Below are 22,479 nucleotides of genomic sequence, written 5' to 3'. Positions count from 1 at the left end.
TTCCTGAGCCTTTGTTGTCCAGAATCAGAATCATGATTCTGGGGGGGAACTGAAAGGAGCTAAATCTAGCTGGATTGATTTGCACCTGAAAAGGCTGGGGGTTAGTAGCAGCAGAGAAAGGGGTAAGAAGCAAGAGAGACAAGAGCTAGTATAGTGTGAGTCTGAATGGTTATAGGTAGTTGGGACAGAAAGAGTTTTGCAGGGGAGCTGGCAAGTATAAGGGGTGTGTGTGTGTGTGTGTGTGTGTGTGTGTGTGCGCGCGCACGTGCACCGTGTGTAAAGACAGAGAGGAGAGAGAGAGGAGGGCATTTCAGGAAGTTTTACTGCATGTTACAAATGGAATAAGTCTATGACATTTTTTGGAAAGACTTCAGTAAGGATGTCTAATGTTCCCCTATTAGTATCCATTGTTGAACTGGTGCTTCATTGACTGGGATGCTTGAGATGTGGCCACATGGAGATTGCTTTTATATGGGTGACAGTAGAAATGTTACATTTGCAGTGCCTTTTAAAATAGGCCACTGCCTCTTTGGTGAAATTAATAGATCTTAAATGAGAAGGATGAGAGGTTGTCTTCTAAAAACATACGAGATCGCCTTAGAGGTTGATGCCTCCGAACAAATGTTCGGGAGTGTTGAGGTTCAAAGATCTTATTATAAGACCTGATGGAGATAGTGTAACACAGTATAAAAGGCACGGAGCCTGGAGTTGGGCAAATCAGGGTGCAAATCTCCATACTGCCTCTTATTTATTGGAAAGCTGGTAACTTACTTCTTTGCACACTTGTTTCCTGAGATTAGTAAAAATACAGAAATAACTACATCGTAGGGCAATTGTAAAGATTAAGAAGGATAATCAAGCACTGCACCTGATACCTAGGGAGGTATTCATATACGACGGTTGTCACTATGGTGCCTTACACCTCTGGCCTCCCTCTTTGCCTGCTCTGCCTCCCTCCTGGCCTAAAACAACCAGGAAGAGAAACGGAGGCAGAGAACAGAAGCCTGGCCAGCTTTTTCTGGGGGAACCTATATGATAAACTGTTGAAGGGAAGGTAAATGCTCTAGAATGTCTAAATGAAGTTGTAAAATATAAACCTAAAATATAAGTCATTGATAAGGATGAGCTGAGACAGACAAGAGCTAATCTCCAGTTAGGATCTGCAGGAAACCACTTCTTGGCAGGTAAACACCCAAAACACCTGGGACTCAAATTTACTGCGTTGTCATCTTCCTAAAATTATGAAGTTTGTGTAAAGGCTTTTCACTCATACTACTCAGTTTTCAACAGCTTCATATGTCTAGCTTTGTCCAAAACAATATTTTTAATCTTCACATAATGTGGCAATCTCCACTGCCTTTTCATCCTTTCTCATTCTCTGACCTCCCTCAAACAATGAAACATCAACTGTTCTGGTATCAGTTTCATAAAATAAAACAGATACCTTTTGAAAGCTTCCTAAAGTCAACAGAGTTTATGGGAACTTCATTTTTATCCATTTCAGAAAGCTCAGCTCTGAGCATATTTGAAATCTTATCTTTTGGTTAAGGAAAAATACATCTTTTTTTTCTAAAGAATAAGTTTTTGAGTGGGTTAGAGTAACTAAAACGGTAGGATAATTCTACCAGGTACATTGCTGCTATAGCCTACTGAACTTCAGTTAGTGCAAACTTCCAGCATGCATCAGGTGAAGTGAGCCCTTTCACAGAGCTTGGAAAGATATTTTGAAGGTTTTGGCCAAAAGGAAGAAAAGAAAGAGATGAACTGAAAAAGTGAGTCTTTGCTTTCCCCTCTTTCTCACAAGAGGTAAAATAATTGTCATTTACACGTGTTCCATTTTCAACTGGGAACACCTGTGAGTGATACAACCAAGGAGAAGGGTGGCCTGTGCTTTGGATTCATCTCAGCTTTTACTGTTTGTGTGATCCTCCCCTCTACGGACCCACACGTCCTCATCTGTAAAACAAGTATATCTAAGATGTCCTTCCTGCTGTAAAATTCTTTTTTTCTCAGATTGCTTTCATCCTCATGGATTCATATGCAATATCAACCAAATATTTCATGACAGCCCTAGGAAGGTCCAGCACCCAAGGACAGAATCCCCAAATATCTATTTCCAATTATACTTCACACGTGAGTGCGCACACACACACACACACACACACACACACACACACACACAGGCTGTTACAATTAAAATCCGGGTGAGAAAAGACTTAATCCCCAAATTCCTACTGTAAGCAAGGATTTCATACATTTGTGTCTCTTGCACAGAGTCTGATGTTTCTGGGATGAAATGGAATTTAGCAAGATCTCTAATGACCATTAAATTGAGTTTCAGGATATGGCTTGATTATGCAATACTGTCAAACTGGCCAAATAAAGGGCAGCATTTTTAAAATTCGTTGGTATGCCAAGACCTAAATTTGAGGTCTTTCTCTCTGGCAAAATCTAACAGTATCACTAACACCTAAAAAAGAATGCAAGCATCTGCAGGCAGTCACCACACGGCTGCATATGTCAGCAATCGTTACAGAAGAAACACAGACCTGGATCCAGGGTCTTTGCATTCTTGCCAGGAAATGATTTTCAACTACTTTGTTTTAACACCTTCACCCCTGAATTCTTTGTAACCACAGCTCAACTCAGGGGCTAAAATACACCTATTCATGCCTTTGTAAATCTACACGTGTTTATAATTTGGGATTGCTATGTGAAAACACACTTTTCTATTTATCTTCAAGTCAAGCAGCTGGGCCATCTTAATGGATTCTTCTCAACACCAGGCCATTAAGACACACAGGCATGGGTTCCAGGCATGGAAAACCCTCTGGCCATACTTCTTAGATCTCCATGGCCTCTGCTACTGAGGGCTGCTTGATCAATAGAGGGTCAGTGACCTGTCAACCCCCGACAAAGTACAAATCAACCTAGAAGTCTGTAGATGCACTTGAGGAATGCTGTTGTTCTTTCCTGAGTGTCACAAATATGGATGGAAGAACTGTCGTGTGAAGAATATCCTCACACAAAAGGCTGCATCTCTACACATCTTCAAATCTACTGCTTAACATTAAAAGGATTATACACCATGATCAAGTGGGGTTTATCCCAGGAATGCAAGGATTCTTCAATATACGCAAATCAATCAATGTGATAAACCATATTAATAAATTGAAGGAGAAAAACCATATGATCATCTTAATAGATGCAGAAAAAGCTTTCGACAAAATTCAACACCCATTTATGATAAAAACCCTCTAGAAAGTAGGCATAGAGGGAACTTACCTCAACATAATAAAGGCCATATATGACAAACCCACAGCCAACATCGTCCTCAATGGTGAAAAACTGAAACCATTTCCTCTAAGATCAGGAACAAGACAAGGTTGTCCACTCTCACCATTACTATTAACATAATTTTGGAAGTTTTAGCCACAGCAATCAGAGAAGAAAAATAAATAAAAGGAATACAGATTGGAAAAGAAGAAGTAAAACTGTCACTGTTTGCAGATGGCATGATACTATACATAGAGAATCCTAAAGATGCTACCAGAAAACTACTAGAGCTAATCAATGAATTTGGTAAAGTAGCAGGATGCAAAATTAATGTACAGAAATCTCTTGCATTCCTATACACTAATGATGAAAAATCTGAAAGAGAAATTAAGGAAACACTCCCATTTATCACTGCAGCAAAAAGAATAAAATACCTAGGAATAAACCTACCTAAGGAGACAAAAGACCTGTATGCAGAAAACTATAAGACACTGATGAAAGAAATTAAAGATGTTACAAACAGATGGAGAGATATACCATGTTCTTGGATTGGAAGAATCCACATTGTGAAAATGACTATCCTACCCAAAGCAATCTACAGATTCAATGAAATCCATATCAAACTACCAATGGCATTTTTCATAGAACTAGAACAGAAAATTTCACAATTGGTATGGAAACACAAATGACCCCGAACAGCCAAAGCAATCTTGAGAAAGAAAAATGGAGTTGGAGGAATCAGGCTCCCTGACTTCAGACTATACTACAAAGCTACAGTAATCAAGACAGTACGGTACTGGCACAAAAACAGATATATAGATCAATGGAACAGTATAGAAATCCCAGAGATAAACCCACGCACATATGGTCACCTAATTTATGACAAAGGCAGCAAAAATATACAGTGGAGAAAAGACAGCCTCTTCAATAAATGGTGCTGGGAAAACTGGAAAGCTACATGTAACAGAATGAAATTAGAACCCTCCCTAACACCGTATACAAAAATAAACTCAAAATGGATTAAAGACCTAAATGTGAGGCCAGACACTATAAAACTCTTAGAGGAAAACAGGCAGAGCATTCTATGACATAAATCACAGCACGATCCTTTTTGACCCACCTCCTAGAGGAATGGAAATAAAAACAAAAATAAACAAGTGGGACCTAATGAAACTTAAAAGCTTTTGCAGAGCAAAGGAAAACATAAAAAAGACGAAAAGACAACCCTCAGAATGGGAGAAAATATTTGCAAATGAAGCAACTGACAAAGGATTAATCTCCAAAATTTACAAGCAGCTCATGTGCTCAATATCAAAAAAACAAAAAACCCCATCCAAAAATGGGCAGAAGACCTAAATAGACATTTCTTCAAAGAGGATATCCAGATTGCCAACAAACACATGAAAGAATGCTCAGCATCACTAATCATTAGAGAAATGCAAATCAAAACTACAATGAGGTATCACCTTACACCAGTCAGAATGGACATCATCAAAAAATCTACAAACATTAAATGCTGTGGATTAAATGGTGTGGAAAAAAGGGAACCCTCTTGCACTGTTGGTGGGAATGTAAATTGATACAGCCACTATGGAGAACAGTATGGAGGTTCCTTAAAAAACTTAAAATAGAACTACCAAATGACCCAGCAATCCCACTACTGGGCATATACCCTGAGAAAACGATAATTCAAAAAGAGTCATGTACCACAAGGTTCATTGCAGCACTATGTACATTAGCCAGGACATGGAAGCAACCTAAGTGTCCATCGACAGATGAATGGATAAAGATGTGGCACATATATACAATGGAATATTACTCAGCCATAAAAAGAAACGAAATTGAGTTATTTGTAGCTTACGTACATCTAACATCAAGAATATTCCCCTATTACCACAACTATCTTAGACAAAATAGTTATCATGTAAAAGAAATTCAACACAGAGAAAACACTATTATCTAATATTCAATCCACACTCAAATTTCCCCAACCATCCCAATAATGTCTATTATAGTTACTCTTTCTCAATCAAGGATCACACATGGCATTTGGCTATCATATCTCCTTAGCCACCTTTCATCTGCAACAGTTGTAGGGGATGGGGATGTGTCTTTAATGACACTGACAGAATTAGGGAATGCAAGCCAGATGTTTTATGGGAATGTCCATCAATTTGGACTTGTCTGATTGTTTCCTCAGAATTGGATTAGGCTAATTATTTTGGCAGACACTCCATCAAGGTGATGCTGTGACTTCCTAGTACATCACTAGGACACCTGATATCACTGCACCCATTATAGGCATTGGTGAGTGTGAGCATGGACTATTTGCGTGATCTTAAAGCTACAGTGTTTGAATGTGAATACTAAATCATTTACACACCTTGAATTTCCAACTGTTAACAACAGTTATTCAAAAATCTTACTCCCCAAATCATATTTCAGTGCAGCCCTCTTTTATGTCTCTAATATAGTAACTCATTTTCGCATAAACCAGGAGATGCTAACTGCATTCTATAATAAAAGATCACATGGACCACAAACACTAAAGGCTTCACAAAGGAGGTGATTTTGCACTGGGTCTTGATACATAAATAGGATTTAGTCAAGAAGAGCAGAGAGAGAGAGTTCCATATTCATAAGAAGTGTCATGAGAAAAGGCTTCATACATGACAGTGAATAACATCTGAGGACCTATGAATTGACTGTAATAATCCAGGCAAGAGATGAGGAAGACCGGCTCTATGCCTTACCTAGTGGCCAAGGAAATGCAGACAAGTAGACAAATGAAGAAAGTTGCCATATTCTCTGACAGCTCAACTAGGACAAGTGCATGTTTATGATGCCTTTACTGACATTGGTGGGTGGGAGTGGTCATTTAAGTCTAATTTTAATATGTTCAGTTAGAGGTGCTGGTACGACATCCAGATGGGGCTGTCCAATCACAGAACAAGAGGCCTGGAGTTCAGGAGAAAAAACTTGGTGAGAAGTGATGACTTGGGTCAATCCTGTAAAGAGTTGAGGTCATGAAAACAGACAAGAACGTGAGCGTAGAAAGGAAGCAGACAATAGATTTGAAGAGCAAACTCTGGAAGAACATTAACAGGATGGGGGAAGGGCACAGAAGGGTGGCAGTTCTGTTTCTTGTTGGGACCCCAACTAGTGCACTGGATTTTGGAAATGTTGATCTGAAGGTAATTGGAGGAGAGGAAAAAAGAATTTGACCAGACCTGCAGATTCAGGAATCATGAGTGATTAACTATACATAGGTAAGTATTTTTTTGGTCTAAAGATAACTCCGTTGTGTGTTTTTTTTCAACATCACCATGAAATTAACTCAATTCTGATACTATTTACCTGGAGATAGTGTCAGATGGCCCAGGTCAAGGGCTCAGTCCCATTAAGACTGCCCCCACTTGAGATGTCAGTCTCAAGTCCAGATTGGTAGCTGTGCTTCTGACCAACTAGCTATAAATCAGAGGTTCCCAAGATCCCCTCCTTGGATTTGATTAATTTGCTAGAGTGGTTCACAGAACACAGAGAAACATTTGCTGATGCTTATCAGTTTTTTATAAAGAATATTATAAAGGATCCAGATGAACAGCCAGATGAAGAGGTATATAGGGCAGGGTATGTGGGAAGGGGCACAGAGCTTCCATGCTCTCTGGGTGCGCCACTCCCCTGGAATCTCCATGTGTTCACCAACCTGAAAACTCTCCAAACCATGTCCTTTTGGGTTTTTTATGGAGGCTTCATTACATAGGCATGATTGATGAAATCACTGACCATGGGCGATTGATTCAACTTCCAGCCCCTCTCCCTTCCCCAGGGGTCAGTGGGGTGGCACTGAAAGTTCCAACTCTCTAATCACGAGGCTGGTACCCCTGGCAACCAGCTCCCATCCTTGGGGCTTTCCAAAAGTTGCCTCATTCAGGTGGGGCTGAAAGGAGTGTGTTATAAAGAACAAGATACTCCTTCACCTTTATAGAACTGGAGCTATTTCAGGAACTGATGACAAAAGACCAAATATTATAAGAAAAGATGCTCCCATTGTTCTTATCGCTTAGGAAATTCCAAGGGTTTTAGGTGCTTTCTGCCAGAAACAGACAAAGCCCAAATATATATTGCTTATTATAAATCACAATATCACAATAACAAACGAGTAAAGAAAATATAAGTGATATAGGAGTGGGTAAGTGAGGAACTATTAGTTGGAAAAAAGCAAGAAAAAGGAGGCATCATGGAAAGGACAAAATGGAAAGGAAATTCAAAGGAAAAGAGAAGAAAGAAAAGTCAAGGATATACATGGGAGTAAAGCAACAGAAATCCGCTGGTTTTCTTGAATCACATTGCCTGCCTGTCCCAAAGTAGAGGCAATAGGTAAAGAACAACACTTGATCTGCTGTAAGAATCCAACATAAAGTTAATGCATGTGTCTCAAACCCTTAATTTTGCTAAAATTATTTACGATTCACACTTTAAATTAATGTTTCAAAAACCCTTTTCTCGGGCTTCCCTGGTGGCGCAGTGGTTGAGAGTCTGCCTGCCGATGCAGGGGACACAGGTTCGTGCCCCGGTCCGGGAAGATCCCACATGCCGCAGAGCGGCTAGGCCCGTGAGCCATGGCTGCTGAGCCTGTGTGTCCGGAGCCTGTGCTCTGCAACGGGAGAGGCCACAACAGTAAGAGGCCCGCGTACCGCAAAAAAAAAAAAAAAAAAAAAATTAGTGCTGAGAATTATGAAACATATCAAATCATGAAAAAAATCCTGCATCTGACTACATGTGAACATTTGAGTTTTACTGGGTTTAGATGGGTAGGTTCAGAAGACCCAGGGATTTGCTCAAACAAGTCTCCAGACAGCATTAGAATCACCTGTGTCCATTATGTCTTTAGAAAGTTGGCCTACAAATGTGGTACTTAAATGCAGGTAGATTTTTAAGATTGAAAACAGCAATTTATCATGAAAGTCCTGCTCGTTCAACATGAAATTTCTTTCTCTCTACCTCTTCTCCCCTTCATTCCAAAGGAATGCAGAGAAGAAATGAAATGAGAAAACCGTAATTACAATTGTCTTCCTCCCCTGGGGTCAGCCGAATTATCAGCCTCTCACCCCAAAACGAATTTACCTCTTTAAGAATGAATGTCATCCTTATCACTCATGGGAAAAATACAAAGATTAAGATGCCATTTAGGCATAACTGCAATCTTTCATTTTTAAGTGACCTCTCAGTTTAATGGCTTCAATGCGTTCTCATTCACGTGGAATATATACTGCAGGAGAAAACTGTAATAAATGGCACTGTCATGACCCTTAGGTTAGAGCAAAGGAATATTGGAAGATAAATCTCAATTCTGGATACTCACCAATCCTGCAATGGGGGTAGGCAATCTATTGATCTTTTTAACAAGTCCTGGCTTTATAGCATTCAGCAACCTGTCATGAAAAAGGCAGAATGTCAAGTGAGACATAAAGCAAGATGGATCACACAAATCACCTTTATCCAAGGCTACAACTAAACTGCTGAATAGGAAAAGCAGCGAATTTAAAGCATGTAGTAAATCTCAATAATCTATGAGTTTTCATGCAACCAAGTGAAGAGCTTTGCCAACACCACGTTTGTCTGTGGCAGGTGAAGTTTTAGAATTTGGAGATGTTGGGAGAAAAGAACGGATGGAGGCTGGGAGGAGCTTCAGAGGAAAGGACAAAAATGTGAGCTGGATTGAGGCTGGGAGAGAAGTGTCTAGTTTTGAAGCCAGGTATTACTACACAGCAAGGCTCGTTCCCAATTCTCCTGGCTAAGGCAGGGGTCTCTCCAGGGATGCACTAAGTTCAGAGACCAACATCTATCTTTGCAAATGATTTGCCAAGACTAATTCTACTTCCAGACCCTCTTGCTCTTTGAGGAGAGTGGCTTGTTAAATGTGGTGAGCTTCACTTAAGAAAGGAAAGAATATGTTTAGCAGGAGGTTAACCAGTCATATCCTGAAGATTTTAAACAAGGCTGACCACAATTCCCTAGGTATAAAAGATATGTGAGCAAAACGTTTTTGGGGTAAAGGTTGAAATCACGTAAAAATGGTAATACAAGCAAAGGAATGCAAGAGAAACAACCATAACTGTTTGTCTTCAGGAAATGTCAGTTCAGAGTGAAAAGAAATAAGGAAGGCAACTTGTAAAACGAAAATAGGGTTGGCATCAGGGTGATGTGGTAGAATCGTAGCATTTGCCAACTAGGTTATTCATAAAGGAATTATTGAAGGTACAGGGCTGTCAAATGGAAGCATTTATTCTTATTTAGGGAATGAGAGGAGAGAAGATCAGGTAATTTATCTCAGGACACATGGCAAGAGAAACTTAGGCAGAGGTTTAGTATAATTCAGGGGTCAGCAAACTATGAGCCATGGACCAAATTTGGCCCAATGCCTGTTTCTGTAAACAAGTTTTACTGGAACACAGCCCTGTCCATTCATTTACATACTGTTTACTGCTGCTTTTGTGCTATGACAGCAGAGCTGAGTTACGTTACAACAGAGAACCTATAGCCCAAAAAGCAAACCATTTTTACTATTTGGCCCTTCACCAAAAAGTTTGCCAAACTCTGTTACCATTCATGCAATCTAAGGTTATAGTAAATTCTGAAGAACCTATGCTTGATAGATTTCTTCTAACCAGTAACAAAAGATTCTTTGAAATAGTTGAATAGTTAGTCTTGAATTCAGCCTGTATTTTACTTTGACACCTCTGTGTATTGATATATTGAGAAATGTCACTACAATGGTTACAACAGACAGGATATTTCTGGTTTTGCACTAAGAACTGCCTGTGCTTGGTCACTTTCACTGCAATTCCAAATGCTGCCACCAGGAGGTAACACCCAGTGTAGACACAAAAAAAGTAGTGCCTTTTGGCCCATTGAGAGCCAAGATGGTGCTCCTTTCATGAATGTGCTGAATTTTAACCATGAATTTCTAATCTTCTTAAAAAGTGCTTTTTTTATAGCTTATTTTGGAATTATTCATTTTTCTAGTTAGAAAGCAACTTGTTCACTCTTCTCATTTTACAGTTTAGAAAACTGAAGCCTGACGATGATGATCTGATTAGTGGTACAGTCAGGCCCAGCTCCCAAGATCCCTGAATCAACACATTCTCTGGCAGGGTTAACATCCCATAGCACGTGATTCAAAATAAACAGATAGATACGATGTCTCCAAAGCAGATTTTAAATGTACAAAATTCTTAACATACATTACTTTTCTCATTAGTTCTTAACAGTGTCGTTTTAAATAGTATTTGTGCACAGTTGTTGAAAAAGGTCCTTGCGTGGATATGACTGCCGGTTAACCCAAGCTGGCCCCAGGCAGTCGGAGGCACCCCACCCTCTCCCCTGTCCTAGGAATGTACGTTCTGCCCACTATTCCCACAGTGGGAGCCACTGTCAAGCATTCAGCCTTGAGACAGTAGTGTGCTGTTGAGACCGTCTGGACTGAATATCTACTGAACCCAGTTAAAGCATCTGTACAAACTTTTAAGATTCTGGTAAGATTCTCCTCACCTTGCAGCCGCCCAAGACAAGCATCATATGTAAGTTCTCTTGCTTATTAACCCTGCCATCTACAAATCTGGAGCTATCTGCCTCTTTCTTCGGGCTCTCCTTGCCTTCCGTGTCTGGGGACCAGATTTGAATTTCATGCTGGGAAATCCTGAGGTTGCCAACCAACAGTGTTGACAATTCAAAAGGAACCAAAAGGATATCCAGTAAAACTTAAGTTTCACTGTCACCAGGATCCCACGGGGCCCTAGACTATTCCCTGAAGGTAACCTTAAAGACTTCCAAAGAAAATGTATAAAGATATTTGTAATTTTTTAAAAAAAAGACAGGTGTAGCATATAACATGCACTGTCCTACATCGTATTTTTCCACTTAGCAATGCATAATGGAAATTAAATAATTTACACTGGAGAGCATGCCTTATCAATACGTGTGGACCTATGTCCTTCTTAATACCTGTGGACAAACTGATGAGGAGATGGGAGAGGGGAGTGACAGCATTGGCTCTGAAGTCCAACTGACTGAATCCAGAGTCCAGCTTGGTCACTCATCGGAGGAGTTACTTTGGGCAAGTCCATTAACACCAGTTTCCTCAACTGTCATAGAGAAACAATGGTAGCAATTGCACAGGTGTCAGTGAGGCTTACACGTGACAAAATATGTGAGACGCTAGCACAGAGCCCGGTGCATAATAAGTTCTCTATAAATGGTTCTCTACATCTGTGTATAAGTATTTATTTAAACTAATTCAATTCACAGCATTCTAGATCAACTACTTTCTCTAATACTTTTAGATTTTTCTAATGAAATAAAATACCATTATATCAGGTCCCTGAACTTTGTTTCTAATTATCCAAAGTAAAACAAAAATAACAAATACCCTACCAAAAAATTCATAAATTAAGAATCTTTTTTAAAAGAGGTACCCATTTTGTCTTCTATATCTAAGAATTGTATTATTTTTAGTAACAATGGATCCATCAACTCCTCTTTTATACATGTTTAGATTTTTAAACAGTTTTAAATGCTTCATTATATTCATCCTTTGTAGAATTATAATTATATGGCAGAAATCTTTCCTGTCACATGAAGTTGTAAAAAAAAAATTATAATGATAGACCTTAATTAAAAGAGCAACCAAAAAATTTACTATGATGTCTATCCAAATGTTTAACAACAAATTAAAAGATAAAATGCCACAGTGCTCTTAAATATTTGGGATATTTTCAAGATCAAGGCAGCTGTATTTTTTCATGTAAACATTGCCCCGGTTCCGTACACAGTTTACAGTACACGACAATAAAAGATAACATTGAATTCACATTGTAGAAATGCCCACCACCTGCTTATCTTGTATTCTGCATTAAACTGAGAGCATTTTTTGTATATATTAGAATCAGATAAGAGGTTCAACAAAACAGCTATAAGCATGAGTCAAGGATATTTTATTCACTTGATATTTTATTAAAAACCACTGTTGCCCTCCTATTAAAATATAAATATTTTCAATAAATATTTATTGATGACATGCTTTAAAGTAATGGTGATGATATTAATATTTTATTACTTATGAACCTTCTGAAATGCATTGTTCCCCCGCTCTCCTGTCCTGCAGAGACAGGTCATGTATTCACTCCACCATTTTTATAGAAGAAAAGCTTGAGCCCCAAACAGGTGTGAAGCCTTCCCCAGAGACATGCACAGCTAGTTGGCAGCCCAGTTTGGAAAGCCTACTGCAGCTTGGTGCTTTAGAAAGTCCAGCTTCAGTATGTAGCATCAAAGCACAAAACAATAACAACAACAAACGGCAGAAAACAAACAAAACCCAAAAACCCAATAAAAAACTATCTAAATACAATGTGAGAATATTAACACTAGGTGGGAGTAAAAGGAAAACGGAAGCGGGTGTCTGCTGGGAAATGGTCACGTTTCATCTATGGATGACATACAACATCCTCAGGAGGAATTCCAGAGAAAAGGAGGCGGTCACTCACTTGTGGCAACTCCCCACTTAGCAGAACCCCACACCGGTTTCCCACCTGTGAGCCCCAAAACCTATAGCTAGAAGGAGAACAGTCTGCCCTCTCTGTCTGGTAACAGATTAAATTTGTACTCATCTAAAGACATTTCTGGGACATTGGCATAATTTTAGATAACAAAAAAACACTGGTGTCATTCCATGTCTCCTGCATAAATTTACCCACAAAATAAAGATAATTTAAAAACTGGAGATATGAGAGCTAATTAGGATGAACTAATATCCAGATATTTATTTATCCAGCAATTATTTATCAAGTGCCTGCCGTGTGTTGCACACCGCTCTAGACCCAGGGAAGGCAGTAGTGGAGAAGACAAATGAAAGACCTGCCCTTTAGAACTTATCTCCTTAGAACAAATGAGTATGTGGGGCAGTGGGAGGAACAGAAAATAAACAAGTAAATAAATGAGAGGAAAATTTCAGATTGCATAAGCACTGGGAAGACAAGCAGCGTAACCCCTGCGGGTGGTACTTGAATCAGGTGATCAGAAGGCTGCTCTGGGGAGGTAACATTTGGGGAAGAAATGGGAAGATACAAAAGTATTAGCCAAAGAGAGACCGGAGACAAGAGTTCCAGGCAGAATGAACAGTAAGTAGAAAGGCCTGGAGACAGGAGTGGGCTTAGTATATTCCAGGGCCAATGTGGCCAAGCAGAGTGAGTGGAAGGAGGAAACACATGACATGACAGCCAAGGTGTACACAACATCCAGGCTCCGGTAAGGTGTCTAGATTTTTTTCTAAGTACGATGTACTTAGAAGTACATCAGATTTTTAAGATGAAGACTGAAATGATCTGATTTATACTTTTAAAACAGCATCATAGGCAAGTAGTATTAAAACAAATTTATAACTATATATAGAAAATTGGTGTTTATTAAAAACTCACGGGTATCAGATAGATGAATAAAACATCATAAATAACTTATAACGCTCAGCAGTGTTATCATGAAGAGAGTGTAATGAATTTGGAGGAAGTTGTCTAGGTTTTAATGGGTAAAACACACATTGGCTATGAGCTACTGGGAGGTCACTTGATCAAAGTCTGTTTTCCCCTTAATAAAAATGGGGATTTGGGGGCTTCCCTGGTGGCGCGGTGGTTGAGAGTCCGCCTGCTGATGCAGGGGACACGGGTTCGTGCCCCGGTCCGGGAAGATCCCACATGCCGCGGAGCGGCTGGGCCCGTGAGCCATGGCCGCTGAGCCTGTGCATCTGGAGCCTGTGCTCCGCAGCAGGAGAGGCCACAGCAGTGAGAGGCCCGCGTACCGGAAAAAAAAAAAAAAAGGGGGGGGGGATTTTGAAAACCTAACCTTCCATCCAGAACTGTGGTGAGGAGCCAGCGGGACAATGTGTGCTGCTAGCATTTGGTAAATGGAAACTTGCATATTCACACTCATTTGGTATACTGAGCATGTCCCTTTTTGTTAAGTAAGTGCATTTTAGTTTCAACTTTTCCATCAGTCAGCTGCCAAAGACTAAAATAAGTTTCACTTATTTTCTGGCCACCTTTGGATAAAAAACCTCACATAAATGAATCAAGTCAACAGATGTGTATAGCTTGCTATATATATATATATGGTAAGAAATGACTAAAAACAGGAAGAAAAGTTTTAATCTTGGATAATCCTCAATTACAAAAAGTTAATGACACAAAAAAAGCAAAAATGCATGCTTCTGATATGATAGAAATGAAATCGTGTCTACTAAACTCATATTCCAAATCTAAAACACACTGTGACCTATTTCAAGTAAGGCTGTCCACATGTTCCTTTATGTACTCAACAAATATTTATTGGGCGTGCATGATGCCCTGGCCCAGAGCTGGGCACGGGGGACACAAAGGAGGACAGGGCAGACCCCAGGTCTATCCCTCATGGGGTGCGCTCACTAAGAGATTTAAAACCTACAGGAAGACCCAAACTGGGCACATGTGTAGTTCATTGTCATGCTACCTAATGCATGGCCATCTTGAGTTTTTGAGAAGGTGAATTAAAGACATACTCTGCACACATTCTGTGGAATCCAATTCTTAAAAGATTAAAGATTAGATTCCTTAAAGAAACAATTGTTGAGACATCCAGGAATGAGGCTGATGTTCTGATTCAACCACAGGCTGTATTTTGTAATTCTTTTTAACACTTAATATCCAGCTTATGGTAGCCTCTCAATGATTGTTTAGTGGTTATGAAATACAAACTGAAGAAATCTGTGTCTATCTGCAATTTTAAAAAACCCCTCAAATCCCTACTGTGGGACAGAGAGGTTCTGTTTCATACCGACTCTTCCAACAGCTGATATAATAGCTCTTCAAGGGGCACAATACTGTGAATACTGCTACAGAAGATACAAGACCATCCAAATGTTAGGAAATATACCAATGGGCAGCTTATTTTTTTACTGGACTGTAATAAACATTAAAGGTAAAAATTTTAAAGGGTTGCAAAATCCAGCTTACTCTATACATCATTCAATTCAGAAATTCAAGTCTAATAATTATCCTAGAGTTTGGGGGACAGCAGAGACACCATCTAGACCTTGAACCCAGGGTTGGGAAGTTCATGCTTAATCTCATGGGAAATCACTTTATTCTTTGCAACAAGAGATTACATCATCATCTCATTTAGCTTGGTTTGCACAGCTGCAATAGGCAACTATGATCACAAAATTACCTACTTTGTGTCCCTTTTAATTTGGCTCAAGAGTGTTTTCCTATGCAGTTTCCTCGATCACTTTCTGGTTTGACTATGTACCCTGGACAAAGGTGTGCACACTTTCATTTAACCTAACACGGCAACTGTTTTTGAACCTAAGCATGAGATCAATTTAACCTTGACTATAAACCTGTTACAGATGTCATTTTTAGAGATTTCTTTTTAGAGTTGCCTTGGCAAAGGCAGGCAAGTTAAAAAACCTTTTCTGAGGTCAAGAAAAAATTGACTAAAACGTGGGGGAAAGTGAAACTTGAACCAAAGGGGAGTTTCATTTGAACAAAATAGTGATGGAATGCAAATTGCTGTCATTAATATCTACCAAATGTTTGTGGGGTGCTATGCCTTGTCTAGACTGTGTGAAGTATAGGTCTATTTAAGCCACTTGCCTTCAACATACCTAAAGAGATCATAAGGACTTTAGAAGGTCTTTGTAGACTTGAAATTCCAAGAAATTGGGCCTAACTGTGAATTCTAGGGCTCAACAGTGCTGTTACTATCCTAAGACACCTCCCAAGGCAGCAGCTGCTCCCCAAACTCATCTCCTTTCTCCCCTAGACACACAGCTAGGCTACATCTCTCAGCCTCTTTTGAAGTTTTCTGTAGTAATATAACAGAGTTCTGACCAATGGAGAGTGGGCAGAGTAACATATGTCATACCTACACCTGTCCCTAAAACCTCTCCCAAGCAATTCTCCATTCCCTCCCTTGCCTCCCCCCATTCACTAGTTAGATGTCAGCACCAGGGAAGACTTTAGAAATCACATGTTGAGGATGGAGTCTCTGTTAGCTGGGGTCCCTGAACAACGACCGGAAGCAGAATCATTGCCACCCTTTCCTGCTGCCAAAACTGAGCTACACGAGAGTGAGAAGTACGTTTTCGTTGCATTAAACCACTGAGAGTTAGGAGTTTATTAGTTACAGCAGCCAGCATTACCTTAACTATTAAAGCTCTCCAGGAGGTCTTTTCTCAATAAAAAGGGGCCTTACTTTGCCAAACTGTACCCAGGAAAATCCTGTCCTAAAACGCAAAATTAAACACCTGGGCACATCCTTTCCCCTGGGTCTTGTTGGGAGACAGCAGGACGCAGAAGAGTTCAAATTTGGGCCATTGTAAGCAAATGGACCCATTTTTATTTTCCTACATTTGCTAGGGGTAAAAAGTCTTCTTGCCTATCACTTCTGCTCTTAATACTAAAACAAACAAACAAACCCAAAAAGCAAACAAAAAAAGCCAACAGTGATGAAATCATCTATAAACGTGAAAGGGAAACTCCAGCAATTATCTGAATATCTTGGAGTCCTTTTGATTCATTTTCAATGTCTCTCACAGTCTCACCTTTGCATACCATCCTTGCTGTCTAGAAATTACAGAATTTTTGGATTAGAAAAGGCCTAAAAATCAGTTAAAAATCTAGGAAAGGAAACTGTCACCAGGCACATATCTGAGATCAGAGATCCTAAGTGGTAGAGTTAGGGTTACAAACTCAGGTTCCTACACCGAAAAGAGTGCTTTACTTCTCGCATTTCAATAACTAGTCTCCAGCCACCAGTCTCTGCCATCTCAATCAATCTGCCCAATGCACCCCAAACCGACCCCATCTAAACCCTGGCTTTGGCCACGTTGCTTCCTTCCTCCAATGACTCCCAGGCTCCTGAGTGCCCACAGGATGCCCTCCAAATGCCTTCACCTGGTAATCAAGCCCCTTCATGCCCAAGCTGCCTTTCCCACCGTGCCTCCCACGCAAGGTCCTCCCCGCTTTTATAAGCTCTAAGTTTAAGATGGCACATGTGATCAATGAACCGTGAAAGCTGGCAATACGTGAAGAGACTTTAGCGTAACCAAATAAAATGGCGCCTGAAGTTACACCGACACAGGCAATGATACGTGTAATCATCATTGTGCTATGTAGTAATTACGTATAAATGATTGTAATTGGTATTTCTTTTGCACAGCTAAAACCTGGTACTGCTGGGTTTACTGTCAGGAGGGTGGGAGAACACTTGGAATGCGAAATTGCTGGGATGCAGCTCGGAAAGGAAGCCAGTTCCTTGCTCTCCATACTTCTTCAGCAAGAAGTGCTCAGAACCAAGAGTCCCAGGATTGAGACCCATAAAATTCCAACAGAAATAGGAACCTCCAGAGACAGAAAGACCTGAGGTGCAAATCCCAGCTCGGCAACTCACTAGGCAAGTTATTTAAGTATTCAACATTGAGACTCAGTTTCCTCCTCTGAAAAATGGGCACAATAATACCTCTTGGTCATGGCATGAGAGTGTGAAATAATGCGTATAATACATTTGGCACAGGCCTGGTGTACAGTGCACACTTCATAAGTGGAAGTTATTAACATCTCTTCCCTGCCGCCCTGCCATCCCCTTCCCCGGGCTGCCAAGCAGGTTTGGACCCCAGCCCTGCCCACAAGTGGGAATCTGATGTGTTAACTATTGGCTCACTTCTGCTCCCAAGCATCCTGTCTGTGGCTAAAGCGAGGTTGGGAGTTGGGAGAGACGGAAGCACAGAAGTGAGGGAATGAGATAATGTCAGTCCTTTCGGAGGGCAGGCTTGCAAGGGCACGGTCGCTAACACTGGGGATGGGGAGGAAGGAAGGGAGGAAGCAGCAAAGCAAAGGCGGTAAGCAGTCCAAGGACAATCTCGGCGGCACCACAGCCGTGTCCGCAGCTGCCTCTGGCCCTGCTTCACTGCCAAAGCCTAGCTATCCTTTAATTCCTGCCAAGGCTCCTGTCCCCCCATCTCACTTGCTGTCCTGAGGGTGATGGGGAAAAGGCAAGTACTGAAGAGGCCCTTTGCTATCCTGGAAAGGGGAGGTCAGCTCCTAACGTGGCTAGTTATCATTCTGAATCAATTTCCTATTCATTCCACATGTTGTTATCAAACACCCCACACCAGGTGCCAAGCTAAGCCCAAACCCCACCAGGAAACTGAGTTCTACATGGGCCCGACACTAACACAGACGTGATATGGGTTACATAAGACGTTTCCCCCATAGAACACTAGTCTATGGGGAGATATTTCCAAGTTCTAAATGAGTGGCTTGGAAAAGAACTTTGGAAACATAGAATGTACATAGTAAGATGGTAAATTAAGGATAGACATAGCAAGACAAGTGTAGGAAGCATTTCTGCTTCTCCTCGGGAAGCATGACATTTTTTTCAAATATTCGTGTTTGGTGCACAGCAGAAAGTAATCAAAAGTCTCCACGGCCAACAGATGTCATTTCCTAAAAAACAACCTAATCTCATTGAATCTCCTCTGAATAGAGACCATGCTGGCTGTCTACTGCCCACTGGATGCTGTTTAAACTCCTTAACATGCTATTCCAGGTCTTGTGCAAATGGACCTGATACCTACCTTTCCTCTCTGGCCTGCCCCATTTCATCCTAGGCTCTGGCCACAGTTCCTTCCGTGAACATGCAAAACTCCCTCACATTGCTGAGCACTTCCACAAGCTTGCTGCTCCCTCTGTCTGACTTGCCTTTCCCACAGGCCTCCCCTCTTTCTTTTTCCCCTTAATATGAAGCGGGAAGTCTATTTCTGCATGGTTAACTTTAGAAAGGAATCATTTATAAACTGGGTCCTTGGTGGGCTATCTAAGAAAAGGTCCTCTCCTGTGGGTAACCGAAGGGAAACATTTAGAATGGCATGCTTGAGGCAAGAATTTTGCACACTTCACTGTGGGAGGCCAGCGTACCCAACCTGACAGCCCAGTAGAGACCATCAAAAAATGGATTATTAAGGAAATACAATTAGGGAGCTACTAAATCCTCTCAAATACAAGCAAAGCCTAATCCAGCAGGTAAGCCCACAGGCATCCAGTGGGATAGGCCGGTTTCTCCTCTGCCACACAAGCAGCCCATATTTAAACCTGTTGTTATATATATATTTTTTAAGTCAATTGATCATTCCAATAAATGTGTAATAAATTTGTTCAGGAGGAAAGAGATTAAGCCTGTGATTTCCATGAGCAGAAGTTTAATATTTATCAAGGCACAGATTGATAGGGTGAAGGAAATCACATTTTGAGGGAAGTGGTTCCTGAATGATAAATATGCTAAAATAAGTTTCAAACACAGTGTTGGAAGCATGAAATCAAAACATACTTGCCATATACATTAAGAGAAAAGAAGTTGCAACAAGGATTATATACTTTTAAATGAAAAAAATATTTGCAAAGGTAGATGAGCTTCAGAACGTTTCAGATGCACACAAAAGCCCCCCCTCCCACAAGTAGATTCTTGTAATTGATGCTAGCGCACAGTTTGAACGGGAACAGTTGAATCCCCCCCTACACACTGTGCTGAGTCCCTCTTTTAAATAGAAACCGAGGGGTGTTTATTTGGTGAGTATTCAAAGAAAAAAATAAAAAGGCAATACTGGAAGTCCATTTCGCTCATCATGAATCCTACAAATTCTCCTTCCATATCCTTCATCCGTTTTCATCTTTCCTAACAGAAGACTGTCAGGGATACTCAGTTCTTGCCTGAGGCCCTACCTAAGCCATGCCAATCTTCAAACAAAAAGCAGCTTTTCACTGGAGATCTTTACTAAAAGAGTGGGTTGAAATGTCCTTACTTGAACCTAAAAGCTTAATGAGTCTTGGTGCCAAAGAGCTGGGGCCAGGCCAAGTCAGTGAGGCCAGTTGTGATTTGGCAGAAAGACAAGGGAGAACCCTACATAGGAGGCCTATCAAATTCTTAACCAGTCCACTAAGGCCAAAATCAGTAAGGGCAAAAGGACCCAAGTTTGCTGAGATTTAAGTGAGCATCTGGGTTAGAGAAAGAGCTCTAGATGAAGAGCTGGAAGACACTGTGCTCTACAACCTGGGGTCTCCATCTCATCATCAACAAGGGAGTGGTGGGACAATCTGATCCAGGTTGTTCACCTACTGCAGTTACAGAGAGGATAAAATAAGGGAAGGGTTTGTGAATACTGAACAAGGTAATGGTGACTGGAAGACACCAGTCTGGAATCGCCAACCACTGGGGTGACCATGCACACACACATACCCCCCGACGCACATGTGTGTACATACATACATACATCCGTACCTACGTACATACAGTTAGCTGAGGACTGTCCCAGGTTTCGTTTGTTGTTCCAGCATCTCAGCTGATTAACACCTTCTTTCACTCTCAAAAGCGTTTTGTTTGATATATGGTCACTTCACTATTAAGCCATTGGGTCTAACTAATCTCATCTCCTTATCAATAGTTGAGGAAAATACTCCATGTATAGTTTATATTAGATAAGGTCTCTAACAATAGCCTATTGAAATGATGCAAAAGCATGAGCCAGAGCTCAGACCATCAAGTCAAATCATGATCAGTTGATTGGCAGTTCCCAGAGATGGCTATTAACTGACAAAAGTCTTCAGTGCCTCCCTCTACCAGTGAGACAGGACTTTTTGGAGCTGACCTCTGCCAGGGCCATGCAATACAAGTGACCTCCAGCTCCTTAGAAGTCTTCTTAGCTTCCTTGGTTTCCATGACACCACGCTCCCTGGGTTTTCTCTCGTCTCTCTGATAGCCTCTCTGTGAGCTTCTCTTTCTCTCATCTCTGACCAGGGAGAAGAATTCCTCAAACTGGAACCTTGCTCTGCTGCTCTTTCTTGATGTGATCTTTCCCTTAGAGAGACTGTCATATATCACAGCTTAACCCTGATGTCCACCCATGGCTGGCAAGTCCAATTCAAATAAGTTAAATCCATCATCTCACCCCTAAGTTCTGCCTTTGTCCCCAGTAGCCTACAGGACTCTCTGCCTGAGTGGACTGTCTGTACCCTAAACTCAGTCTACCCAAACTGAAATCATGACCTCTCCCACCAAATAAAGGACCCCTTCCAACTTGCAGCAAGGGCCCACCCTGCTTGTCATTAACAACTGAAACGCTGAAGTGATATTTTAGTCTTTTCTTTCATTCATCTATCCCTATACCCTACCAAGTCCTGTTGATCTCTTTTAAATTCCTCTTGTTTTCATTGCTCTGGAGATCACACCCAAAACTCCTTTTGTGGTTTCAAGGCCCTGTGCAATCTTTTTTTTTTTTTTGCAGTATGCGGGCCTCTCACTGTTGTGGCCTCTCCCATTGCGGAGCACAGGCCCCGGACGCACAGGCTCAGTGGCCATGGCTCACGGGCCCAGCCGCTCCGCGGCATGTGGGATCTTCCCGGACCGGGGCACGAACCTGTGTCCCCTGCATCGGCAGGCGGACTCTCAACCACTGCGCCACCAGGGAAGCCCGCCCTGTGCAATCTTGATCCTGCCTACTTCTCTTCTTCATCCATCCTCAACTCATATCATTGTCCTCCCTGTTTTCTACAGTTTCGCCAAGTAAGTCTTCTTGCAACTCCTCTAGTACGTGGAGCTTCTATCTTAAGAATCTCAAACATGTTATTCTCTCAGCTAGAACATGTTTCCTCCCTCCTTTCACCTCTCTTCCCTCTTTCTGGGCCAATTTCTGCTCTTCATTCAGGTCTCTACCTACATGTCACTTCCTCAAGGAACTCTGAGGTTAACATACCACATGGGGTCAGGATTTAGATTCCAGATCTGATCAGGATGCCCCGGTTACACGATGTTATGGCATAGTTTACTAGTGTCTATAGTAACTTGCCACACCTGTAAGCAGGTTCTTAAAAAGGTGAATTGGATGAAGAAAGAGACACCTCCTGCCCCGACCCCCTGCCAGGCAGATCTCCCCTATGTTTGCCAAACACATCCTCATTCCTGTCCCCAAACCTTTCCCCCACTCTTGTTCCTGTGTAGTCTGCCCTCTCTTTCCCTCAGCCTATTCTCACCTTAAGTAAAGATGTAACATCTCTCTAATAACTGTCTCCCAAACGACAACAATCTCCCCTTGTTTAACTTCTATTAAATTTGGGGATTAAA

The 22,479-nt window shown here is 41.2% G+C and overlaps 1 protein-coding gene across 6 annotated transcripts in view; it reads right to left on the bottom strand.

The window, feature by feature from the left end:
- Window positions 1-22,479, bottom strand: part of LIMCH1 (LIM and calponin homology domains 1) — a 340,013-nt gene that overhangs the window by 168,238 nt on the left and 149,296 nt on the right. For all 6 annotated transcript variants that reach the window (XM_067735824.1, XM_067735831.1, XM_067735825.1 and 3 more), the window contains one exon: window positions 8,642-8,711. Coding sequence is in view for 4 of the 6 variants with exons in the window: in XM_067735831.1 (XP_067591932.1) it covers window positions 8,642-8,711 (70 nt within the window). In the remaining 2 variants the exon portion in view is untranslated. The remainder of the gene's footprint in view (window positions 1-8,641; window positions 8,712-22,479) is intronic.

Source organism: Pseudorca crassidens, chromosome 4, assembly GCF_039906515.1.
Source record: "Pseudorca crassidens isolate mPseCra1 chromosome 4, mPseCra1.hap1, whole genome shotgun sequence".
NCBI lineage: Eukaryota > Metazoa > Chordata > Mammalia > Artiodactyla > Delphinidae > Pseudorca > Pseudorca crassidens.
The sequence above is the reverse complement of the archived record's forward strand: the minus strand, read 5'-3'. Positions and strand labels throughout refer to the sequence as shown.